The sequence below is a fragment of the Scedosporium apiospermum genome (genome assembly GCF_000732125.1).
Source record: "Scedosporium apiospermum strain IHEM 14462 chromosome Unknown SEQ_SAPIO_0086, whole genome shotgun sequence".
Lineage (NCBI taxonomy): Eukaryota > Fungi > Ascomycota > Sordariomycetes > Microascales > Microascaceae > Scedosporium > Scedosporium apiospermum.
In genome coordinates this window covers 127,821-152,042 of record NW_015971787.1, presented here as the reverse complement: position 1 = coordinate 152,042, position 24,222 = coordinate 127,821, and the positions used below count along the sequence as shown (strand labels likewise).

The 24,222-nt window shown below is 51.6% G+C and overlaps 4 protein-coding genes and 5 pseudogenes across 4 annotated transcripts; 6 read left to right on the top strand and 3 right to left on the bottom strand.

The window, feature by feature from the left end:
- Window positions 1-47: 47 nt before the first annotated feature.
- Window positions 48-1,409, bottom strand: SAPIO_CDS2270 (annotated as a pseudogene; the record flags this gene model as incomplete).
- Window positions 1,410-2,709: 1,300 nt separating this feature from the next.
- SAPIO_CDS2269 lies at window positions 2,710-3,702 on the top strand (annotated as a pseudogene; the record flags this gene model as incomplete).
- A 1,819-nt stretch (window positions 3,703-5,521) lies between these two features.
- On the top strand, window positions 5,522-6,157 carry SAPIO_CDS2268 (annotated as a pseudogene; the record flags this gene model as incomplete).
- A 2,084-nt stretch (window positions 6,158-8,241) lies between these two features.
- On the bottom strand, window positions 8,242-9,847 carry SAPIO_CDS2267 (uncharacterized protein; the record flags this gene model as incomplete). The annotated part of the gene is made up of 9 exons (XM_016785339.1): window positions 8,242-8,284; window positions 8,341-8,760; window positions 8,873-9,013; window positions 9,082-9,142; window positions 9,211-9,333; window positions 9,391-9,426; window positions 9,568-9,655; window positions 9,720-9,755; window positions 9,815-9,847. The coding sequence occupies 9 exons, from the start codon at window positions 9,845-9,847 to the stop codon at window positions 8,242-8,244; spliced, it is 981 nt and encodes a 326-aa protein (XP_016644715.1).
- Window positions 9,848-11,208: 1,361 nt separating this feature from the next.
- On the top strand, window positions 11,209-12,089 carry SAPIO_CDS2266 (uncharacterized protein; the record flags this gene model as incomplete). The annotated part of the gene is made up of 3 exons (XM_016785338.1): window positions 11,209-11,418; window positions 11,491-11,741; window positions 11,831-12,089. 3 exons carry the CDS (start codon window positions 11,209-11,211, stop codon window positions 12,087-12,089), a joined length of 720 nt encoding a protein of 239 aa, XP_016644714.1.
- Window positions 12,090-12,666: 577 nt separating this feature from the next.
- On the bottom strand, window positions 12,667-14,219 carry SAPIO_CDS2265 (uncharacterized protein; the record flags this gene model as incomplete). Its single annotated transcript, XM_016785337.1, has 7 exons — window positions 12,667-12,712; window positions 12,779-13,414; window positions 13,496-13,603; window positions 13,682-13,723; window positions 13,807-13,902; window positions 13,978-14,033; window positions 14,103-14,219. The coding sequence occupies 7 exons, from the start codon at window positions 14,217-14,219 to the stop codon at window positions 12,667-12,669; spliced, it is 1,101 nt and encodes a 366-aa protein (XP_016644713.1).
- Window positions 14,220-16,227: 2,008 nt separating this feature from the next.
- Window positions 16,228-16,488, top strand: SAPIO_CDS2264 (annotated as a pseudogene; the record flags this gene model as incomplete).
- A 1,626-nt stretch (window positions 16,489-18,114) lies between these two features.
- Window positions 18,115-21,500, top strand: SAPIO_CDS2263 (uncharacterized protein; the record flags this gene model as incomplete). The annotated part of the gene is made up of 4 exons (XM_016785336.1): window positions 18,115-18,201; window positions 18,809-19,452; window positions 19,566-20,809; window positions 21,262-21,500. The coding sequence occupies 4 exons, from the start codon at window positions 18,115-18,117 to the stop codon at window positions 21,498-21,500; spliced, it is 2,214 nt and encodes a 737-aa protein (XP_016644712.1).
- A 301-nt stretch (window positions 21,501-21,801) lies between these two features.
- SAPIO_CDS2262 lies at window positions 21,802-22,641 on the top strand (annotated as a pseudogene; the record flags this gene model as incomplete).
- Between the last annotated feature and the right edge of the window lie 1,581 nt (window positions 22,642-24,222).

Genomic DNA, 24,222 nt, shown 5'->3' with positions numbered 1-24,222 from the left:
AACAGCGCTCGGCTAAGCCTAAACTTGTCCCTGCTTGCCTCCCCCGTTCAAGATATCGTCGACTTACAAATCTCCTTACAACCTGGCCACCAGATCGTGCGGAGACAATCCCGCACATGGTAGGCCCAATCCTTTGTCCATGGTGTCAATTCCTCCTCTTCCTTCACGTGCTCTTTCAGAACGTAGCAGTGAACGAGGATCCGCCAGCAGTCGTCGAGATACTGGAGAAGCACGTCTCTGTTCCCGGGGTGGAAAGGGTCATGGGCGATTCTCATTCCACCCAGGTCCTCGTATCTGGCAAGCTCCAAGATATCCAATACAATCTCAACAGGTAGCCCTTTGTCGGTCAGGAGCGTTCGCACAGCAGTGGCGTCGTCCGACGTTGGTAGGTAACAGCCAAGGAGGACTTCTTGATCGGTCTCGCAGCCAAGGAACTCCTTGATGGGCATGAACCCATACGGATACATATCGTCGCGTTCCTTCTCCGTAAGCCACTTCCATCGCTCGCCCTGCATTAGGGTTTCGCCGCCATCCATAGTAAAGTAGTCAGGCCCCATACCGAAAAATCGGCGATGCGGCTCTACTTCCGTGGTGGTGTCTTCTCCGAAGAGGTTCATCGCACGAGTTCTGAGCATTTCCTGGTAGCACTTCACATCCCGGTAGTCTTTGTCCCCTCCAAAGGTCTCTCGAAGGTGGTAAAGGACATTAACGCAGATATACGTGTGCAAGGTAGTCTGAAACAGCCGAATCCATCCACTGTCAGTATTGTCGGCGCCGCAATCGCATTGTTGGAACGACCACCAGTGATCCCAGCGTATCTCTGGATGAGCAGCGATGCCCAGCAGCGTGTCCATCTCGCCAGCGATGAGGAGAGCCTTGACGATCTCGATGGTGTAGTACAGCTTGCCGTTTTGATGGTAAAAGTTATAGCACCCGAATTCTTTTTCCTCTCTTAGAAATGCCTTCATCAAGCGACTCTCCTCGGAAATGGGACTCCCACGTCTCGACTCTCTACTGCGATGGATGCGTTGTTGGAGAGTGGCCCACTCTTCACCGCTGGGGTCGGTGCGGTGATTCCTCCACCATTCTTCCTCCATCTCCTTCCGGATGAACTGGTCCACGTCGTATTTCTGAATCAAGGGATTTATCTTTTGGACCACGCGATCGTCGAGAACCACATCCTCTTCGTCGGGCGGATCATAGACGTCGGGATACTTTTTGCGCTCCTCCGCGCCCTTTTCCTCGAGCAGTTTCGCGAAGGACTGAGCGAAGCGTTCGAAGTCTTCTGCTTGCTCCGGCCGGAAGCTAATGTGCAGGTCTGTGGCTCCGAACTGGCAGACTGTCGCTGAGACCCACTGCAGGTTCTGCGCGATGGCATCCCACGGTAGACAATCGGAGTTGTGCGCCATGACTGCAGGGGTTTGGGTTCGTCTAGATCTCTGGATGGGACGTAGGCGATTTGAGGGTTTTTGAGATAAGATGGCCGGGCCGCTGCCTGGGGTGCTGCGAGGCTTTTTGCCTGCTTTCCTGCCAACACACCTGAACCTCGGCGAGTGACTCAGAATCCCAAGACTGCGACGATGGAGCCAACAGTAATTTCCTCATTTGTATGCAAACGGGCCAACATTTGGTAGTATCGAGAAATTCAATCACGCCATGAATATGCCCAGAGTAGATGTTTCTACTCCTCCACTTCTTTGTCCACCATGTGTTGGATCGAGCTTTCGGTTTGACAATCGTGAGCAACCGACAAAATACTGAATGCCGAGGCGTGTCACTGGGCAAGCTTGTTATTCGCAACAGACCGTGTCGCTAGCTACTCTTAAGGGAGGGAGATGCGACAAGGAAATGAAATCTATGGCTCCAACCGTGCATTTGAAGCTTTTGCTGTAATGATCCCTTTTCCCACGGGCATCACGTCTCGCACTCTAGGCAGTCGTACATAGAGGCGCCCCTGCAGATCAAGCATCGCGTGAATATTCCCGCCATCTATTTCCACGAGCCGATGATAGCCCCGTCCTATGCTCTACTCTACCAAACCAAAGCAGGAACTTGAGATCGTGCGATTAGTTTGCTGTACGTACGGGTATGTTAATATGCTATACTGACAAGTATGCCGAGTACAGTTGTGCTATCTCCCCGTGGAGCCCACCAACTTTCCTCTCTTGGGCGATTGCGTAAGTCCGTACACTACGTACTTTGTAGGTACATCTTTAAATCACTACTCCTACTTGACAAAATACTTCAATATAGAAATAAGGTTACTTGCGTGTTCCTTTCTTCTTTTTGAACAGGATCAGGGATTACAAGCGGGGAGTGAAAGATGCTTCGATTTTACAAAGGATAAACTTAGCGGGGCTACCTATTTTACCATCCACGGGATTAGATCTTTATTTGATCTCTTCATCACCCCAGGTTTTCAAGGGGTCGAATCTCAGTCGGGGACGTTGCATAACTGTATACGCAAGGAATGATTCGAGGTGGCTACTCGGATATCCGGATATCGGATATTTCATAGATACCTCGGTAAATCCAGAGTCTCCTTCCTCTTTATTAAACTTCAATCAATTACCAATTACCGAGGTCTATGCGACTTGACTTGCATCGTTCAGCTCGCGAGAGGTCTCTGTCTTTGGAGATGTGCGTAGCTATCCTATCAATCTTTCATCATCACTGATAAGCCCGCCGGCCCGCCATCACCAGCCCACCATGAGACTCCCCAAACTCCCCTCAAACGTCGCCTACATCCGCCTCTCCAACCCCAAGAAGCGCAATGCACTGAGCCTCGCCGTGTTACAAGACTTAAAGGACCAACTCACCAAAGCACTAACGTCGACATCCTCCGGTCAACTTCGTCTTCTACCCCCTTTCAAGCCGGCCATTCTCAAGGAGTTAGAATCTGCTGCGAAACTAAAGTCGTCGAGTGAGCACTGGACCAAGTATGGCTGGCTCGTCGACGCGGCAGAATGGCGCAAGGAGCGTGCCGGACTCCCAGATGTGCTAGTGCTGCGCAGTGAAGGCCCAGTCTTCTCGTCGGGTCACGACCTGAGGGAGATGGCTCAACTAAGCCACGAAGACGTCAAGCGCCTCTTTCAACTCTGCGCAGAGGTCATGTCGATGATTCGGAGGAGTCCCGCCCTCGTTGTGTGCCCGATCCATGCCCTCGCCACCGCTGCGGGATTCCAGCTAGCGATGACGACTGACTTCCCCATCGCCCTGGCAACGACTGAGTTCTCCCTCCCAGGGCCCAAGATCGGCTCGTCATGCACGAGTCCATCGGCGGCCGTGTCCCGCCGCTTGCCACCCGGCCAGGCCTACCGCCTCCTAGCAACCGCAGAGCCGGTAAAAGCTTCCAGTATCGGAGGAGCTGTGGACGTCGTCCAAGTCCCGGAGTCTGACCCGTCACCAGAGGCCGCCTCAATAGCTTTTGAAGCTCGCGTCAAGTCCATAATCGAGAGATTAGCCCAAATGTCGCCGCAGCAGCAAGCAGCTGGAAAGTGGGCGTACTGGACGCAGCTGAGCATCCGGGGTCCCCTCAACGACGCGTATGAGGCGATTGGCTCGGCTGAGGGCGATGGTTATGAGGAGGCGGCTGCTTGGGCAGGACGAGTAATGGCGCTCCACGCAAGGAGCGAAGATTCTAAGGAGGGAATTGCAGCGTTCTTGGGCAAGCGGTCGCCTTCTTGGGTTAGTAAACTTTGAGCGGAATTCTTAGTTCTCGCATATATTAGCGGCGTCTCATTGCGTTTCCTTGAAATCAAGAGGGAGGATGATTGCACATTTGTTTTTTTTTTTCTTAACGAACCACTCTTTTATATTTTGATCTTGTTACATTCCGAGAAGTTTCTCGCTCTGGAGCATATTGGTTGCATCCTCAAACTCTAGGCCAATACCTACTGTTTCACGTCTTGTGTGAACACACGTAGGCTTTGAAAGAATAAATCAGAATGTGCCTTGTTCCTGAGCCTATAATGTCCCGATATCCAGATGGAAGACTGCTATCAATGCGATTGAGAACTAGCGCCCTCCGCGATGAGGCCGAGGGTTATCATCTACAAAAAAATGCCCGTTTCCCTCTTACGGCATGTTATAATGTCAATATTGTTCTCTTATCCAGCACTGCCACCGATTTCTTTGAAAAGAACAGCATCAAGCTAGATCTCAACACTGAGATGCCGTGCCCTTACTGGGCGCCCTCTATGTAGAACTAGGCTAGTTTGCGTCATGATTTCAAGAGTGCCACTTGCCTGACATCTTCGTGATCGGCCGCAAAGGTATCAGAAGATCGTCAACGAGAGTTTCCCCGTCTTGATGGCTGAAAGCCATTAGGCTCGCACGCTGGAGTTGTCCATAAGTTGGGTTTGGACTTGTCCAAACGTGACCACTTGGGCTGGATCTAAATTTACGATTTTATGAGAAATGGAGGGCCGCGATCAACGAAGCCTCCGATTTCTGCGTCGTAGTGGCGATCTCCTCTGCCGGATCCTATCAGCTGAATTCCGCCGCAGCACCACCACGTCTTTACCAATCTACCGCCCGCCATCGCATATTCTTTCCCGAAGAAGGGTAGCATGCCTCAGATAATATGTCACCGACTTAATCATTTCGATTTTTCAGTCTATTCGTCACCGTCACCGACACCACCGATCTTAGAGCATGCGGTGAACAAGGCGGCCCTTACGTCCCTTCCCTCGCCGACGATTAACCGGCGTCCGGTCTCGCCCAGCTGATTGAATTCGTGGATGAGCTTCACCTCACTGAGAACTAACTAAGGAACGCCGAGGATCTCCAATTCAATGGTAGCGCTTAGGCGGCTGCGATGTTGACGCGATGTTGCCGACCCAGACTGTTTGCACCTCAACCGGACATCGCTTCGCCTCTGTCTTAGCGGCAGCCATATGTCTCTGGTATCGGCTGGATTTGGCATTTTCTTTCGATCAACAAGGACCAAAGATCCTCGATGACCAAACCTTTTTCCAAAAATAAAGTGAAACTAGTCCGTCTTGGTACACAATTCTCGAACTCTTCGCGCCACAGTTGTCCTGCCCTCTCCCTTGCAAGCAAACCCGACCCTGGGGCTAGCTTCATCGAGGTGCAGAATTTAAACTATCTCCGCGCCACCGCCACAGCAGAGCGGTGAGCCCAATCGTGGTTGGGATCGATGTCGCCAGGACCTGCAACCCTAGACCCCCTTGGGACATGGACCCAGCAGAAAGCTCGTAGGGCTGGTTGTCCTGCCGCCGCCAGTTCAGTAGCTCTCTGCTGCGCCCATGCTGAGCCCGCGATGAATGAGATCGCTTCGTTGCACGGCGATAGATTCCCATCAATGTATGGGATGGAAACGAATACAAATATCGCCCGAGATGCCGCCCTGGATTCCAAAAATTCAATCCATCATCATTCACATCAACAACATCATCTCATCTCATTCATCAACTACAACATCTACAACATCTCATCTGATTCAATCACACTACAATTCAAATTACCTTCGAGTCAACCGATCAAACCTACATTCACAATGAAGTTCCAACTTTTCACCACCGTCCTCTCTTTCGTCGCCGCCGTCACTGCCGCGCCCGCCCCCCATGCTAGCATCATCGAAGCACGACAGGTCACTAATTCATCGGCACCCAACCCACCTACCAAGACGGTCTACCCCTCCCTCCAGGTCCGCTGGAAGTCCAAGGAGCCCAATACCTTCGGCAGCAACACCCAGGTCGGCCACATCCTCAACAACCCCAACGAGCAAGTCGTCACTTCAGTCTACTTCGCCTTTACCCAGGCCGAGGCTGGCAAGACGTGCCGATTGACATTCCGCCTCTCGCGAGACGACTGGATCGTCGGTCCCCAGGGCCAGCCTGCCGTCTTCGACGTCTACCGCCTTCAGTCATGCCTCAACGAGAAGTACACCTGGAATGGCAGGATTCCTCGCACCGCTCAGATCGGCATCCTTACCCCCGCCAAGGGACGAGAGGCGGCCTGGCAGAGCGTCGATATGAGCGGAGACACCACGCTTCCCGAGATGGGTTCGGCACCCACTTTCCCCTGCGCTCAGGGAGAGTACAGCTTCGAGCTCGTTGCCCGCCCCGGTGTCAACATTGGCTGGAATAAGGCCCGTGGAAGTGGTCTCGCTATTGAAGTGAGCTCCGCTTAAAAACAGACATTTGAGCCAACTATCGATCGATTCAATTTTCATTTTGTTTCTAGAGGAAGGGATACTGCATCATAGAGTTTGTTGTACTTCACAAGCTGGCGTATAACCAGAGAAGGGGCGGTTGGGGGTTGCATCATTTGGCGTTTGATCGAGCATAGGATTACGAATGCATAGAACAAATAGAGCATGGGACTGGCAAAGCATGGGATCTGGATACGGGATTGATTTGATAGACAATTTATACATCTCTTGGTTTTTATGCTTGGCTTCTTCGAGATATTGTGAATGCTCCCAGAATTTGACAGTTCAGGCATTGACGGGCACGTTTCCGTTTGCACTCATTCCGTCATAATAACTATGGCTCGTTCCTCCGACGGTGGTTGTCACTGACAACCAAGAGAAGATGAGGCCACATCCGATGAGCCTCTAGACATCCTCTAGCATTCTTTGATCAGGGCTGGCAGAAACATGACAAAGCGTGCCTCTTCCGTAGAAGCATATGCAAGCGGAAGTGCCACCAGGCGGCCCGGTGTTGCAATGAACTTCAGTCTGCCTCATGCCCACGGATGAACTCTTGATGTCAAGGCGCAGAGCAGCCTCACTGTAATATGCGGGCGCAATTTCCTCCCGCGTCTGTACGACGTCAACACGACCAACATGGATATAATTAGCCCTATGAGCTCATCTTGCACGAATTAGGGAGAGGGAGATTTCACAGGTGGACGGACGAACAGCCTAAATGCTGCTGTGCCACACCTACATGATGAATGGAGTCGGACTGGTCACGACCAAGAGTTCCACGGAGTATTAAATGGCAGTTCCTGCCTGACTTCGACTTCGCCTTACCATTCTAACCATCGTACACCACCATATATAGAAGCTTTTCGTTCCCAGTCGTCCCACACCTTCTCTTTCCTTACCTTGGCGGAGATGCCCCGCAACTAGGTAGATAACATGGGCAGGAAGCCGCACATGCGAGTATTTGAACGATCAGAACGCGACACTACATCGTCACCCTCAATATTTATCGTCGCCATCATCGTTGCCTGCGCTCTTGTCCTCGGGTGCTCCGTGTGGGCATGGCGCCTATGGCTGAGACCTTTACTGAAGCGACGGCGAGGACAACGTAGCCAATCCGAGGAGGCGCCGGCCGGGAGCACCCAGAACGCAGCCCATCAGCTGGGGAACAGGGGCGCGGGGGAGCGTTACGTCTATGCATAGATGGATCGAAATGGATGTGAACTTCGGTAATTCAATGGTGGTATGGAGCGTACACAACGTGGAGGGCCGATCGTGGAAATCGTGGAAAAAGGCGGTGACCGCTAATAATTGCTTCCACAACCTAGCTCGTCCCGCCGCCTCCTCACTGAGACATATGCAACTCTCTTGGCGGCACCATTTTCCCTACGTCGCTAGGCCGATGTGGAAAACGTGTCCGGGTTGAAGAAAGCCTGCTGGGGGTCGTGTTGCCGTTTGCGTCTGTTGGGGAGAAGAAGAACAAGTCGCGGAGGGAGAGGAGGGCTGAGGTGGCTATGGTGGATGTGTTCCCAACGCCGGACGAGGCGTTGAGGAGTTACCAGGCTTCCTTCTGGAGGTCACGAATAGACGAAGGGGCCTAGTCGGATACACTAGAGCCTGGAAGTACGGTGACTGCAGAGAAAGATGGTCAAGTGTCACCGTCTCCTAGAAGAACATAAAGAGAGAGAAAAAAGTCGGGAAATGACAAAAAGGCAAAAAGATAGTTGATAATGGTCAGTATGAGGGTCGAACTCATGACCTTGGCATTTACTTGATAAGCCGGATAGCTTATTAGTACCACGCTCTAACCAACTGAGCTAACCGACCTTGGGAATCTAGGTTCCTTGGTGAGGTATATTTTGGCGTTGCCAGTTCTGCCTTGGGCGGTGAGTGCGGAAAGTGGAACATGCCGGTTTGTGTGTGTCCAGAGGTAGAAATGCACAGCCCTATTTGATAACTCATTCATCGTTGCAAGTTACTTAATACTCAAAGTGGAATCAACATTCTTCCATTCATTGGAATTCTATTTGTGATAGCTGGTACACCTCTAGGTTACTATGTCCTCTTTAACTAGCCTCGGTCTCGGGCTTTTTCCCATATGTCACGTAACTGTGTTCATCATTAGTATTCAACACTCAAGTCGTTACATCCATGATTTGACTTACATTTGCCAATAACCATGGTACTTCGGATTCCGCAAATCCTGGCGTACCGCCGAGCAGAACGCCAAGGTCTCATCCTGCATCCATCCCAGGGCCCGCGTAAAGACCGCCAAGCAAAGGCCTTCCAGCCCGCCGTCCATGGCCGTCAACGTCCAGGCACCGAGCTCCTTGAATTTCGGATCTTTGGGCCAGCGGTTGATGGGCCACTTGTAGAGCTTTGTCGTGACGTTTTCGAAACCTGCTTCGGAAAGCCAGCCGGCATATTTGGGAGCTTCATTAAGACTGCGCCCCAGTTTCGCGGCTCCTTCGACCATGAGGTTACACCATCTAACAAGCGCGGAGTCCACGGGAAGGGTTCCGTCGTCGCATAGGACGGGGAAGAGATTGTCGTGAATCTCGAAATAGCCTCCTGGTTCAAGATGGCTACAATGAAGGAGGACCAAAAGGTTTTAGCAGTTAGTAACAAATCCAACGGAGGAAAATGGTGAGCGAACACGACAAGGAGCATCGCGGCTATAATGGTGGGAAATCATACTTGAATGCTTTCTGCATGATCTTCGGCCAGCTAGCAAACGATCCAGCTAAGCTGCGGCAAAAGATCAAGTCGAACCGCCCAGGGCCCCAGGTCCATTCCTTTTCCAGGTCGTCGACCTCGAACGCGCAGTTCGGTGGGGTGCTGAGATATGCGACATTTCGTTAGCTGGTTGTGCGACCGGTGGATTAGGTTCGCAAAGTAACGCTTACAATGTTGGCTGAATAGGACTTAAATCGACGCCAATGACGCGGGCTTCTGGATGTGCATCCGCTATATGTGAGGAAAACGATATGAGCTACAGTTCCAGGCAAAATGAATGGCTTAGAGCATAAACATACCGAAATCTATGGCCCATGCGCCGGTTCCAGTACCCATATCCAGAACACTTTTCGCGTTCTCGTTCTTGGGGCTGAGGCAGAGTTTCCCATCAAAGGTGAGGAGGAGGATGTGGTGCACGATGTCTTCACAGGAATAAGCCACATCCATCCCAGCGAGAAAACGGAAGCTGCGTCACATACCAAGCCGCTCTTGTTCGCCCTTCAAGATGTCAGTCGCTGAAACAATGCGAATGCGTGAACTTCGCCCGAATGCGATTTTGTGCATACCTCATCATTTGGCAGGATATATTCTTCGAGGGTTGGTCAGTTGCAGAGGATTCAATTGATTAGGGCAGCCCATCTACATCTCCAACTTACGTCCCGAGCTCAGGGCATGGTACGTTCGCCCGTTCTCTTCATGGTATTTCAAAATACTAGACCGCAACGATGCCGTTGACTCGATCGGCTGTTGGGCAGAAAGGTTAGATTATTAGCCTCGATCAGCTGAGCAATTCTAGAGGACATCTTACCATATCAATCGCCGAATTGACATCTTCGTCTGCGGCCTATCGAGATTGGTTAGCTGCCGGCAATGTCAGAAGCGGCGAATGTGGTAAAGACACACGATACGGCCTTGAGGTTGCTCCGGCTCGACCATCTTGATTGTTCGGATCTCGATAGCGAAGACAAGAGGGGAAATTCTCAACCTCAAATGAAAGAGCGAGGTGGAGATTCTATTTTAATATACGGACCCAACACCACGGGCGTCCTTGGCAACGCCCACTCGTATGATATAAACGGTTCAATATGCCGTTGTTCCTGTTGGTGGCTGATGACCAACGGGCTGATTGGATCGTTTGTGGAATGCAACCTCGACACGCACGCAATCCTACATGTATGTGCGACCTCACAGATTATTCGAAAGGACAGATTCTCGGCTGTCACAAGGAGCTACCGTGGAGTGGGTGGGAGGAAGAGAGATTTCGAACCCCTTGCGGACAAGGATTGAAGTGTTCGACAGCTGGTGAGGGAGGGGAAATGAAGAGGCGAACGGAAAACGGGCTCGATGAAAAGACAAAGAGAGGACGGCAGTGGGAGCGTATGGACTTTCAAGCGGTCATCTCTTGCGGTTGGGACCGAGATGCGACGCTTGAATGATGGCAGAGATTTGCTGTGCTGTCTGCCACTTAGGGTCCCCTTGATTCGTTGTCCATATGCATATTGCCAGTGTTTGAGCCTGTCGGTGTTTTCTCGTATTGATAAGACCTCTCCAGCACAAAGCTCCCCAAAGTGACGTTCTTGCACAACAGATGCAACGCGCTTAGCATGCTCTTGTGCCATGGCTGAGAGGTTTGCGTCAGAGGCAGACTTGGTAAAAAAAAGCACCAGAGTTGGGATCGATTATTCGCCGTCAAACCTCGTCGTTTTCAAAAACGCCACCGATTGTTCTGCATTGACCCTTACTCCCTCGTTTGGTTGGCCGGAAATAACTGCTCTTCTTCCCATTTCGGGGTTGTCAACATTTAACCCTAACGAAGGTAACGGCAACTCGCTAAGGAGCTAGCTTTGAATTGCCTTTAGGCCCTGCATTCCCAGAAGCACGAGAACGTAAAGGAAGAGGTTGACACACTTCCCGATTCGGAATTATAATATGTCTCTGAAATTTTACCCTCGGCACCGACATCTCGGCCGACAGCACCCCTTCAACTGGTTGTTTCTTCCTTCGGATCCAAGAAAAAACTCCGGAAGAGTCTTTCCATCCGAAGAGGTCAGTCCACTGCTTGGCGAGCCAGGGTCTGCTCCAGAGATCCTTGATTGGATAGTGTTGGATGTTGTCTCGCACGTGGGCCAGCTTGAAGCTTTCAATAGGCTCGACTTGAACTCTTGGCAATGCATGGGGCTTGAAAGCTCAGCCTCCCTCAGCTGAACTTGCTGGATTTATCAATCTCGAAAGTTAATTACTTCCATCACATCTGCAGCGTCCATGGGTAATTGTGTCAGAAGGTGAAAAGCTCGAAAATGGAACAGCAGTCGCAGTATCAGTACCATTACTCTGTCCATGGCGGACAAATGGCGCCCATGGCCACCCACGCCTTTTCATCAGGCAGATGGTGGTCGAAAATGAGTCTCCGTGCCTTGTCAATCGTCTTCAACGTTGCCATCGTCGGATTCTCTGCGTACTACTACACCAAATGGACAGTGGGGGCACTTCTCATGCTGGGTCCTCCGGTAAGCTCACCCTCTCGAGGAGCGTCTTTGGCTGTTTGCACCACTAAACTCCTGTTTTGTGTATTCTTATAGGCAGCTGCTTCTTTTCTATGGGATTGGGTCGATGCCATCTGCCTTTGTGTGCGCCGTGGCCAGTATGGCGTGCATCCTGCTGCTTGTCTCATCGTCGACACTCTCTTGTTTTTTGGCCTAGCTATCATGTCAAGCGTGATCGCCCATACCGTCTCGAAGTTCAGCGACTCTGGGTGGTATTTTGCACTCTTCAAGGATGAGCAGGGCAAGGAATACCTTCAAATTGCGGCCGGCTTTGGCTTCGTGAACGCGTAAGTGGCCTACAGAGCACAAGACATGACCAGGGGCAACATTGGCTTCCATTGGTTCTTTGCCACCCGGAATTAATACTTTTCTATAGAGTCGTGCATTTGGTAATACTCATCATGGCCATTTCCGAGCTCAAAAGTCGGCCTGCTTCCACGCCGCGTATCATCTACGTTCCAGTCGATTCCAACGGCCCCGTCAACCAGCAAACGCAGATGGCACCTTGGTCAGAACAGGCCCCGCCAGCTTACAGTCCTCCAGCAGACCAGCAGGCATCTTCGAGTCAATTTCAAGACCAAATAGAGGTCCTGCAACCAGCCACGATCCCCGCAGCCCTGGAGAAGAAACCATAGTTTAGCTACAACAGCGCATTAGACGGAATGGCCACTTGGGTATACAACAGTGGCTGATGGAAAGAGAAACATATAAATACTTCGGAAACGGATCCTAGATTTCGTTAATCGAAATCCTTGTCTCGATCGAAGGAGGATTCGAAAGCCGCCCATGAACCCGAGTCGCAGATATTATTTGACTCACCCAACGACGGCAAAGGTCATTGCAGTGCCCTAGCCCTTAATATTGAGAGGGGGGAATCTTCTCCCAGTCTTGATCGGGATACTGCAGGTCCGTACCCTGGAGTTAGACCCGAGGGGATGACTTCGGGTGGTTTACATGTTCCTATCCGTGAGGATAGTGAAATCTGATTTGGCATATTACATTTACCAAGAGTCAGGAGTTGATCATCTAGATGGTTAGACAATCTTCATGAAGTAGGGATCTATGAAGTTCCTTCAAGGCATAAATAGAAATCGAGTTTGCATATCTCATAAGTCTTTCGAAGGGCTAGGACCATTCCATACGCGAAACATGTCCTCCCACCAAACACGTCTTCATTTAGATTCCCGTCCCATGCCGCTAGACAATAACCCCTTACTGTTCCCCAGTTTCCTTTGGCTTTTGGCCAAAGACGGAAGCCCTAATTCTCGAGTCAGTAATAATCCCCTAAATCCTGAGGCGTTAAGGAGCCCTCTAAGACACTTACGTCTCGTAGTATGCGTGATTCTTCCGGTTGTGCAGCTCCTTGCGCACCGATGCGAGATAAACTTGTGTCTCCTCCAAGCCCCAGCCATGCACATTGGTGAGCACGTAAAGGGCAAAGCCTTCGAGCCCCTGCTCCGTAGCGATCAGATTATACTGTCCAATTGTCTTCCACTTGGGATCCGCCGGCCACGAGCCCAGCGGCAACTTAATCCTCTTCTCCTGGACATTTTCGAATCCCGCGTCTTTCATCCAGCCGTAGTTATTTCGATCGATAATGACGGAAAACGTCCGGCCCAGCTTCTCGCCAGCCTCGATGAAGATTTTGCCCCATTGATTCCACGGCGAGTCGGACCCAACTGTCCCGTCGTCCGAGACGACGCGCGGATCGTAGTCTTGGTGCTCGAACCAACCGCCCGGCTTGAGGCAGCGGTAGACTTCCTTGTAGAGAGCGGGCCAGTCTTTGATGGAGCCCATCATGAGGCGCATGTGGATGTAGTCGAAGTGGTTGTCGGGGTACGTCCAGGTGAGCTGGGCATCGTCAAGTTCAAATTTGCAGTTGGGAGGGACCCAGAGGGGCTGGGTAGGGGAGATGTCGGTGCCGGTAACTTCGGCGGATGGGAACTGGTCGGCAAAATCTCTGCGACGGGGAAAATGGGGTGGATGTTATTATTATTATCTCTGCTCGTGATCCGGAAAGAACGGAAAGTGGGTGTCTCACATTGCCCAGATACCCGTTCCCGTACCGATATCAATCACTCTCTGCGGGTCATCGCCGATCGGAGCATGGTAGAGCTTGTTATCCATCGCAACGAGGAGCATCTGGTGGCTGGAAATAGCAATTATCAATTATCTATTAGCGCCTAGTCGTCGCTGAACCGTGCCAATCGTGTGGAAGATGTCCTACTTGATATCGAGATGCTCGTTTTGCCTCTCATCGTTGGGGCCCCTAAATTGAAATGAATTTAATCAGCAAAGAGCTCGGGGCGGAATCCAGAAGCTGGCGAGGGAATGAACGAAAACGAGACGAACCAGTATTCGGTGTCGGTGTTGAAGTTGTGGAATGTCCGGCCATGGATCTTGCGGAATTCCAAAATACTTGCCGAGAGTGAAGTGGTGGAACTTGCACTGATCGCCATCATATCATCAGTAGCCATCTTAGCATCACGATGCTGGATCGAATGAGGTTCCTGGCTGTCCTACACGCTTCCTCCTAGCAGGGAATCGCCATCATCATCGGCGCCTTCGTGGCCGGGATCCTGCGTTAAAAGTAAATAACTACATTACGCTGAAAGAAACGCCGACGAGTGTAGAAAAGTCGATCTTACCACCTCGATGTCAGGGGATGCGGCCGGATTCAGCGGGGGAGATTTTGAAGGTGACTTGGTGGGGGATCGAGGAGATGGGCCAGCTGCGGCACCAGCTTCTTCGGCGGTTGAAGCCATGGCGAATGATAAGCACAGGGCAATAAAAGGTAAATTAACAAGGACACTCAGAGCCTATCGCAGAGGTTTCCACCAAAGCAGATCCAATCTGTCGGGACTCGAGGTGAAGATGTTGTGGAACAAACCGCAGTCATTCAAACATTCGGAGTGGGAACAAGCATGGCGGGGATTCAACCTCATCAGGCATGGATACGTCCTTCGTACTTACGAGGTAGCAGTCGCATCGAACGCATGTCGAGTCTGAGCTGAGAAGCATTGTTCGTGGGGGTTCACCGGCTGCAGTGCTTCTTCCGCGGACCAATGGCACGGATAGAATCACTTCGATATTTGCGATGGATGGCACAACGCTAGTCCCTTCGGGGAGACTGGCTTTCCCTGCGGGACCGTACCCGGGTTCACGGGGCTATCCGAAGACGTTAATCAACTAAACGTTTAGAACGTGGGAGGAAATTATTAGTCCAAGGGAGAAGCATGGGGCGTTCCCCCACACTTTGACTGCGATGCCCAATGAGGTCGTTGATGCATACCTGCGAGTTTGAGGGGAATGATGCCATCCTTACAAACTCGATCCGATAGCACGATCCTGCTGGAACAGCGAATGGAAACTGTCACCGCCTCTCCAGAAGCGTGCAGTTGTCTGAGCGCCAAAGATCTTGACCAAGTCCTGAGAGTTCTGACATTCGTATATATATATATACCTCGAAATGCGCTCATACGAGGAAATTTTTATGTGAGTCTTTTTTTTTTTTTTTTTTTTTTTTTTTTTTTTTGTCTTCCAGGTCAGCCTGGATTCCTCGATGCCATGTTTTGTACTCAGTATTTAAGTCATAAAACTAGCGCCGGCAGATGATGTTATAGGCATTTTGGGAGTCCAGTTATTCTGGCGCATAAGACCGACTCTCACACAGCTCAGTCTGAGTTGCCAACCGTAGTCTCTAGTAACTCGAGTAGGTGAAGAGTGGATGACTATTTTCATCTCAGCGTATTCTTCGTTTGTAAACGACCATGAATGGGAAGAAGGCTCGTTGAGGAGTGGGAGGAAAACTACGGTTAGATATTTACAACGAACTTCCAATGTACCAGCCTCCTCTAGGGATATGTTCCGCTAATGTCCGGGAGTCTTTGGCCGCCAGAGCCGGCCGACTAACCTATTGTCATGCTATGGAAGTGGCCGCACGGTTACGTATCCTTATTTTCGCTGCTAAGCATGTAAGGCCGTCGTTCAAGAGTGAATGAATCGGGAAAGTAGGCGAACTGGTTAGTATCTCGTCTCATACTAGACCCAAATCCAAGGCATAATCCAGACTTCTCACGGCCTTACACCCGGGCGTCCTTGAAGCGGGGCACACATTGAGCTGCATGGCAGGGGCATCTGAGGGCTCTCACTGGACCAACAGAGATGTTGAGATTATAACAAGGTCTCGTCAACTTTTCCGAGATTTGAGATGTGGATGGGATCTACTGTGACATTGACCTTCATCAAACACGGAGGCGGCGTGAGAAGAGCCCCCAACGACCCATTCATTGATTAAATATTCCCAAGTCGAGAGCCTAGTTTGTGTCGCCGGAGCCATCGCATCCACAAACTTCTACAGCCAGCGGTTATGAGTACTTTTAACGTGAGTGATTTCAAGGCGTTCTCCCAAATGTCTTTGACACACTTGATTCCTGGGTTGAATTGTATCAGTTGGATCGTGGGCCTGTATGGGGCAGGTGGATGGGTATAGCACAGTTGAGGGTGAACTTGGAGAAGTGTCAGGAGAATCTAGAACCGAGCCTGATGCAGTACATGAATGGGAAAGTGGGAAATAGAGGAGAGCGGTATTTTGATATTTAAAGAGGTGACAGTGATTTGGGTATACCAGTCATTCCTGTTAATTCCTCAGCTGTGTCATTGGGCTCGCTCCGCTATTAGGCTTTGTCTCTGATATTACTTCTCTCTCACCTATTCGGATTCAAACCCAAGGCAGTGATACTCAAACCTGTCTCGCTCGCTCCAAAGACCATCATGCGCCTCACCAACAGTAGCTCAATGAAGTTTGAAGGGTTTTTCGATGGTGCTATGCCTAGGCACGACATTCTTCCCTATACTTGGGGCAACAACGAAATATCTCCCCAGGATCAGCAAGGAGAGCAGAGCAGAGCCGAGCTTTCCGAGGCCATCAATTCTATGTACAAATGGTATGAGAATGCGTTTTACCGCTTCGTCTTCCCGCAGGAGATCGAAGAATCCGACCCCGATGCCGCAGGCTTTGGCGAGAGTCATTAGTTCACACGGAGCTCGGCGTCGCAAGAGCTCGTCTCCCAGAGGGGTGCTGTTCTATAACAAAGACTGGGCTTTTATCGCTCGAAGATCTGACAAGCGACGCGCCATCTCGGATGCGACTGGCATCAAAGATTGGTACTTGGGCCATGATGGACAGCATTGGATGAAGCGAACAAGTGTCGCGGAGAAGATGTCGTGGGCAGCTAGACGACGGGTGCCTCCTGGGTCCCTTTGGAGTTAACATGCCGCTGTTATACGGCGGAGGGGATAGGGAGTTGTATTTATCCGACTCCAGGACGAAATCGTCAAATCACCCAATGACCAGGGCATCTTTGCCTGGCGCTACGAACCCACCGGCGAGGAAAAGAACGGCCACTTCGATTATTGGCATGTTTCACCACGTCGCCGCAACTGTTCGCCCACTGCGCATCCGTCGGCCCCATGGGCAAGACGAAGGACGGCGCCGATTTTGAATACTCCACACTCCCCCACCGGGTGACTAACGTCGGGGTGGAAATGACGGTCGGCCCGGCTCGTCCGCGAGACCATTCGCTATCTTGTCCTGCCAAGTTGATGGGTAGGTGATTGGTTTTCCAATTTCTGGCCTCAAAGAGGCGGGGCTAGAGCATGTCAAGGACGGTGTCTGTATACACCGAATAGTCGCATCGCCTACTCCTCAATTCCCCGCCCTGCAGACGTGGATTTTTGAGGTGGTATGGAGGAGAGCTGTGATTCTCGATGCACTTCCGACTTGGCCTGAGATGCGGAGACATGGTTGAAGAGGACGGTCCCTTCTCCGACCTCACTTGTCGCAGGCAGATAGGCGGAGCATGCCTGAATAATTGACCCCATAACCTCTCTCTCTATCTGCCTCCTCGAGTTTTTTCTTCATATTTTTTTCTTCCTTATTTTAGCTGGTTGATTAGCAGCCTTCGGACCTGCGTGAATAAAATCCCGGAAAAAGAAATTCGCCGTTGTTACAGCGGGCTTGTTGAAATGGCACTCATCTCTAATTATTGTCCAAGGTATTGAACTCCCCAGGATCAGAATCACCCATCCCTAGTCTCAAGAATATGGCGAGAAAGGCTTCGCCTCCTTTCTCGTCGGTGACTCCTGTGCCGCTTGACCGGTCGCCCACTCTGAACCTGCCCACCCATCGCGTGATCCAGTCCAGATCTGGGATCTGACCTGGGGTGCCTGGGGAAACCAGCATCGAACGTTTATTGGCCACGCCAGCACAGTCCGATACTACCGTGGCTAAGTGCCACCGCCTGGCTTTTTGCGGGGTTTCCTGCAAAAAAACTCTCTTCGGCATGGGGTAAATTTGCCTTGGCGGAGGGAAAATAGGGGACGCGGGGAGGTTCGGCAGCACCTTGAGTGGCTTGATCAAATCAAATTGCGGTCTTCCCCACAAGAAATCCCCCCTAAAAAATCTAGGGTTTATTGCCTTGTAGGCGGAGAAGCTCTTTCTGTTGACGTTTTGACTCGGTGACTCGCATTTGTAGTTTATCAACTATCAAGGGAGCTCTACGGCAGATGTCTTAATATAGACAAAAGAGACCGAACAGGACTGGACCGGATGGAACAGGACAGTCGAATTAGGGGGAAAAGAAAACGAAAACCGAAATAATGGATCGAGAAGCGGCTGCCCGGTCGCTTTTGATGACGGGGAGGGCGCGACATGCTTGCGTGAGATGCAAGCGCCAAAAGCTCAAGGTATGATGAGGCCATCGTCGGGACCCTCTCGGCAATAGCATCGCCGCCCGCTCGTCCGTCCGGTTTAGTGAACGTTTCCGGGCTGACCATATTTTCCTTTTTTTCCCCTTCTTTTCTTTTATTTTTAGTGCGATAACCAACGACCGTGTTATCCGTGCATGCGGTCGGGGATGGAATGCAGAGATGACGATAGACGGTAAGCTTAATGGCGATCCATCCACCGGATTCACCTGCAGCATTTCACCTGCAGAAGTTATGTACACAGGACAGCTCGGTAACAATGGGATACAGAGATAATCGGAGATCAAAAACACGGAGTAGCCCCCGCAAAGCAGAACTCAACCGAGAACGATCGCGGACGACGGAGACTGACCGGGACGTCACTGTCTCGTTAGCAGCATCGCCTGCACCGTCACCTGCACCGTTGACTGGACCGGCAACTGCACCACCGGCCAGTTCTCATGGCTCACAACTATATATCGAACGTACCTCGACATTAAGGGTTGTCCAGCAGGTATGTGTAGCTTTGAAACATTAACAAATGCTTAGAAGCGCAGCCTCTAGATCCTTGCTCTGGAGAACTCATGCTCACAGCTCGTTTCTCTAGGTCTACCGAGAGCATCTCGGCAGTGCCACGGCATCAGGTCATCTCGATGCCCTCCCGGACAGTCCCCCCGACAGGGTGCAGCCCACAAACCGCCCCAAGAATGCCGTACCCATCGCCGAGCTCATCGGCGTCGAGCTCCCGCCCGTCCCCATCATCGAGTGCCTGCTCGAGACGTACATAGGGTCCATCCACTGGTATGTGACGCTATTTCACGAACCGACCCTGAGGGCACGTCTCCGATCCCTCCTCGCCTCCGGTAGGGCAAACGCCGACGACTTTTCCTTCCTCATGTTGATCGTCATCATCCTTGGCATGGCGGCGCGGTATGTATCACCCCAGCAGATGAAGCAGCACGGCGTGGAATTCAACGCACTTGCTCTCGAGGCCAAGCTCGTCGCCGCCGCCGAGCAACAGCTTCTCCAGGTCCTCGAGGACCCTACTTCTATGGCTGTTTCGTTCTTGGACTTGCTTGCGTCGCACTACTTGTTTAACCGGAAAGTGAGGCGGGCGTTTGTCATCATGGGTGTTGCCATGAGAGCTGCTCAAGCTATGGACCTGCATAATGAGCCGGCGTGGGGAGACATTCCTGCTGTGGAGAGGGAATGTCGTCGGCGTCTTTGGTGGACGCTCTACACTAGCGAAAAGTATCTTCACACCTTGTTATCTACCACTCCCTCTCCTCCTCATCATCATCCTCGTCATCCTAAGGCTCGTTCACACCACCTCTCTCAGACATCGTACTTACTTGCCGATCTAGGTTTGTCGCGCAATCATATGGCCGACCCGCCGTTATTCAAGACATAGACGTAGAAGTCAGCTTCGCAGACATGGACGACGACTCGTACACACCAATGCCCGTCACATCAAAAGAAATATTCGAAAACGGAACGCAAAAATTCGTCACGGCGAGCTCTTATCATCGATACAAGGCCAGGCTGTATCGGATCGCCGCGCCTATCACCAGAGTCATGCGGAAGGCGAGGACGGTCGCCGAAATTACGAACCAGATCCGGACGGTCCACGCGCAGATGCTCGAATTCAAGCGGGTGTTACCGATGGATTTGAGACTGGAAACGTACGAGGAGAGTAACCTGGACTACAACAAGAAGGGCCTCCGATCGATTCTTCATCTTCAGTCGCTGGCGCTACGAATTTCTTACGATAATATACAAATGCTTCTCCATCGGCCATTGATCTCGATTAAGGATCTAGAGAAGCAGTCTACAGACACGTCTAGTGCTACGCTGGGCAGAAATGGTGGGAGTGGTGGGAGTGGCGGAGGCGGAAGAGGAGGAGTAGGCGGTGGGCAGCAATCGGGTGACCTGAGCAGCGAAATAAGCGAAGACATGATCGCAGCATCGCGACGACAATGCTGGCAATCGGCCCTCCAATTATCGCATCTCAGTCGCCACCGGGGCGCTCTCGAATTCCTCAAGAACACTCCCCTAGGCGCCCACATCGGCATGAACTGCTTCACGGCCGGGGTCATGCTCGCTATTTTCGCGCTATCGAAGCCGTTCACGACGCAGGCGCAGGAGGCAAAGCAGGCTCTCGGTCGGCTCATCCGCATCGGGACGTGGGCGCAGTTGTCGATTGCCTCATTCAATCAGAGCACGGGCATCCTTAAAGACCTGCTGCGATTGATCATGGAGAAGGAACTCAAGGCGTTGACGGAACCGAATGAGCACGAGACGTTTTCGAGTCAATCGCAACAGCAGCAACGCAGACCGATCGGGGAGGACGTTTCGAGGGCCGGAGATAATAATAGCGATGCGGCAAGGGTGCCGACCGAGAATTCAATTAACCCTCATCATGTCGAGGCGCGGGTCGCTTTAATTCATCACGTCGATGCGGTGCAACAAGGGATTCAGCCGCAGCCGGGCGCATTCGGGGGCGGAAGCGGGCAGCAATACGCGTCGGATCCGTTTGGGGGGTTCGTGGACTGGTACGGATCCAGCGCAAATGAGGGGTTTGATGCGGCGCTGTCGTCTCTGCAGAATGGTAAGTTTGTTTCTCTTTGTTTCGTTTCTTCCCTTTCGTCCTTGCTTCCGTCCCATCCCGTCGCTCTTCACTCTTCTCTCTTTCCCTCACACTCTCTCTCCCTCTCTGCCCATTCTCATCCTTCCCATCCTTCCTATCCATTCCGTCTCCTCTCCGTGGAGAAAGACGAAACAAACAACAACAAAAATCACATCAAGCCACGCGCACAAAAGCAGAGAAAACCCCTCTCGTTACCCTGGCTTTTTTTTCTTTTTTCTGTTGGCCTTCCTTTTCTCCGAAAGCCCGAAACGCTCCGCTTTCCCCTATTGTCTCATTTCCCTTCCCCATCCTTTCCTCCACCTTCTCTCCACTTCCTCTCCACACCATCGTCGCCATTTTGTCTTGGCCTTCCCCGTTCCCCGCATTCCGCCGGAACTTCTCCAAACTAACGACGCGAATTCCACCGGAAATAGCCTTTTTGGGAAACGCCAGCAGCTCGGTCCTCGATCTAGAGTACCCTGATTGGCAGCTGATGCTAGACGAGCCACCCACCCCGAGGGGCACGGGGCAGATAGTTGGAGATTGCCAGGACGTTTCCGGTAATTCCGCCGGAACGTGGCACGACCACGAGGTGGAGCAGGACCACATCCAGCTCGACCCTCCCCATCCCCAGACTCGTCCCCATCCTCTTCCCCACGAGGGGCAGATGTAAGGTTTTCTCTGTCAGTTTTTTGGGGGGGGAAACTTAATTACCATTTGTTACCCAAAATAAGTGGGAAAATCTCTTTTCTTCCACCCTTCCCACTCCCTCACCGACCTTGACTGATAATCAAGACATATTAACAGCGTTCCCCCACTGTTTTATTTTGTCACGTCTTTTGTCAATCAGATCAGGTCATCAGTGGAAAGAAGAGTGCATCCAAATAATTGTTCTATTTTCTTTTACTTTTTTCACACACACACGCACACACACACGCACACACGCACACACACCGACACACACACAAAAAGCAATGATGCCTTCCACCCGTCGGAAATCATCCCTCAGGACCTCTGGGGACTCTCAGAAAGAAGTCACCTTCCTCCACTCGCCAGACTTCTCTCCCGCCACTCCAGATCTATCACCTCATTCTCCAGAATCCTCTCCGCCTACGCCGGGTTCCTCTGTTACCGTCACCACTGCTACTTCCGGCCCCTCACCCAAGACACCCACCTTCTCCCCCGCCGAGTCCTACTACGCCCTCCCCGACGAGATCGCCGCCTACGATCCCCTCGCCCACTTCCGCCCTGTGCTCGCCAACCTCAGATTGACTCCCCACGAGGGCAGCTTCCTCGAGACGCTGCTCATGAACCCTCGAGAATGCTACACACAAGAAAAGGTGCAGGAGAACTCTCTGCAAATCCTAGACGACACGTGGTACATCCAAGAGAGGATAGAAAACCCCTCGAGCAGCAAGAAACTCCAGGCAATGGACAGCATGTGGTTCCAATTCCGCGAGAGGCAAGCAAAGACACCCTCCAGCACATTGCAACCCACGCCGAGGATCACACATCGTGTCCCTGAGACTACGGTGACGAGGACGACGACAAAGCCACACCCCGCTCCAGCACCCAGGGAGATGGGACAGAAGACACACGGCTACTCGACACACGCCCTCGACGAGAAGTGGTACCAATTCGACGATCCCTGGTACGTGTATGACACGGACGACGATGAGGAGCACTACATCGCGCCACGCAAGAGGCCCCGCCTGGAACACAAGTTGGGCGTCGTCGAGAATGACACGGGACCATTGGGCATTCTCATGGAGTTTTCCAATCTTGACTCGGCCTTTGAATGTTGGAACAAATAATGCGGGGTTTTTCTATTATGATTATTCTTTAGTTGTGTCCGCGTGTGCATGTCTTTTTTTACTCTTATGTTTATCTTTTTATCCAAAGGGGTTCTAGGTATGGATGTTTATGTTCATTTGGGCAGGACGGTCTTGAGCTAGTTCATGGGGTGACGCAAGGGCTGCGAACCTTCAAATTTGTTCAGTTTTTTGTTTTCTTCACGGCTGCGAAAAGCATTGATGGGGTCTATCTCGTTACGATTGTCAGGCGGCGCTGGTACTGGAGTAATTACTTTTGAATATTGCAAACTATTCCCTCTGACATCAAAGCCCCATTTTCCCGTCCGCTGTGCTCTCCCGTGCCTCTTTGACGACAGGTACTCCCCCAGGGATAATGTTTAACTTCGTAGACGGCTGTCCATGAAACACGACGAGGATGAGCTACGGGAGATGAATGGCACGACCTTGGAAGGATGCATCGGATAAATCGGTCCACTGAATCCTTCCAATTCAATGACGCGATTAACAAGTCCGAGCACACCTGGACCGGCTCTGGCCCTCTTAACTTTAGACGACAATAAGGTTAAGTCATAGATACTACAATGGTTCAATCATGGTGCCACTGAGGCTTTCCAGATCTCATTCTTGCATGGATATATCCACGATGCCCGACGGGCGAGATCACTGAGTCTCCGACAGAATCTAGACATTTCTTTCACTCAAAAAACGATGGCCCCTTGGCGCTTGCCCCCGATCCCATTGTCCATTTTTACGTCACCCCCACGCCTTCTTCCCCGATCGCCTCAACCTTATCCCTCCCCTTATTTTCCCGCCAATACGTTATCAAAACAACAATGGTGGCTGTCATGGTCACACAAATCATAATAGTGAGTCGACATCCCAAGTCCACGAAATATTTCAACATCTTTCCCTAGCAAGGTGGACATTGGGCCTCATGATCGTGCCACAAGCGCAAAATCAATCGTTCACTTTTTGGAGACGCGGCAAGGATATTCGTGAGCTAGCTCACCGTTAAGGAGAGGGCGAAGGAGGCGGGGGCTGTGAAAGAGGGCCGGAAGGGACTCGGAACAGTTGCGGAGAATCAAAGAACGGATGGAAATTAGCATCATGCTCCTTGATTTCCGGTGAGCGTTCGGCCGATGAGGGGAATGGGCTCATTGCTCGACTTGAAGGCAGCCAGAGAAGACCTTTTCGAAGAGGCCCACGCTGTTTCTCACCGAGACACCCCAATCCAAAGAACCCGGCCTTTTACAGTGATGCCATTGTGTCTTATCCCGTGTCATGACGCGAGTCTGCCTCGAACCAGTGGTCTCCACCGCATGTCAACCGACGAAAAATCTTCGACCCTTGTGCCCAAGAAGCCTTGGCCGTCTCTAGCCTACCGACCAAAAGCTCAAGCCCCACGACGATGCAGACCTTCATTAGATATGCAAGAAGTGGGCCATTGTAAAGGGTACAGCATTCTGGTTGACGCGTTGGGCAGCGGGTAGTTCAATGGATCATATCTCTATGGGCTAGAGAAAGAAAAACCATCTGACAGCAGGGCGCTGTGACTATCTGCTAAACTTATACGGCTTCAGA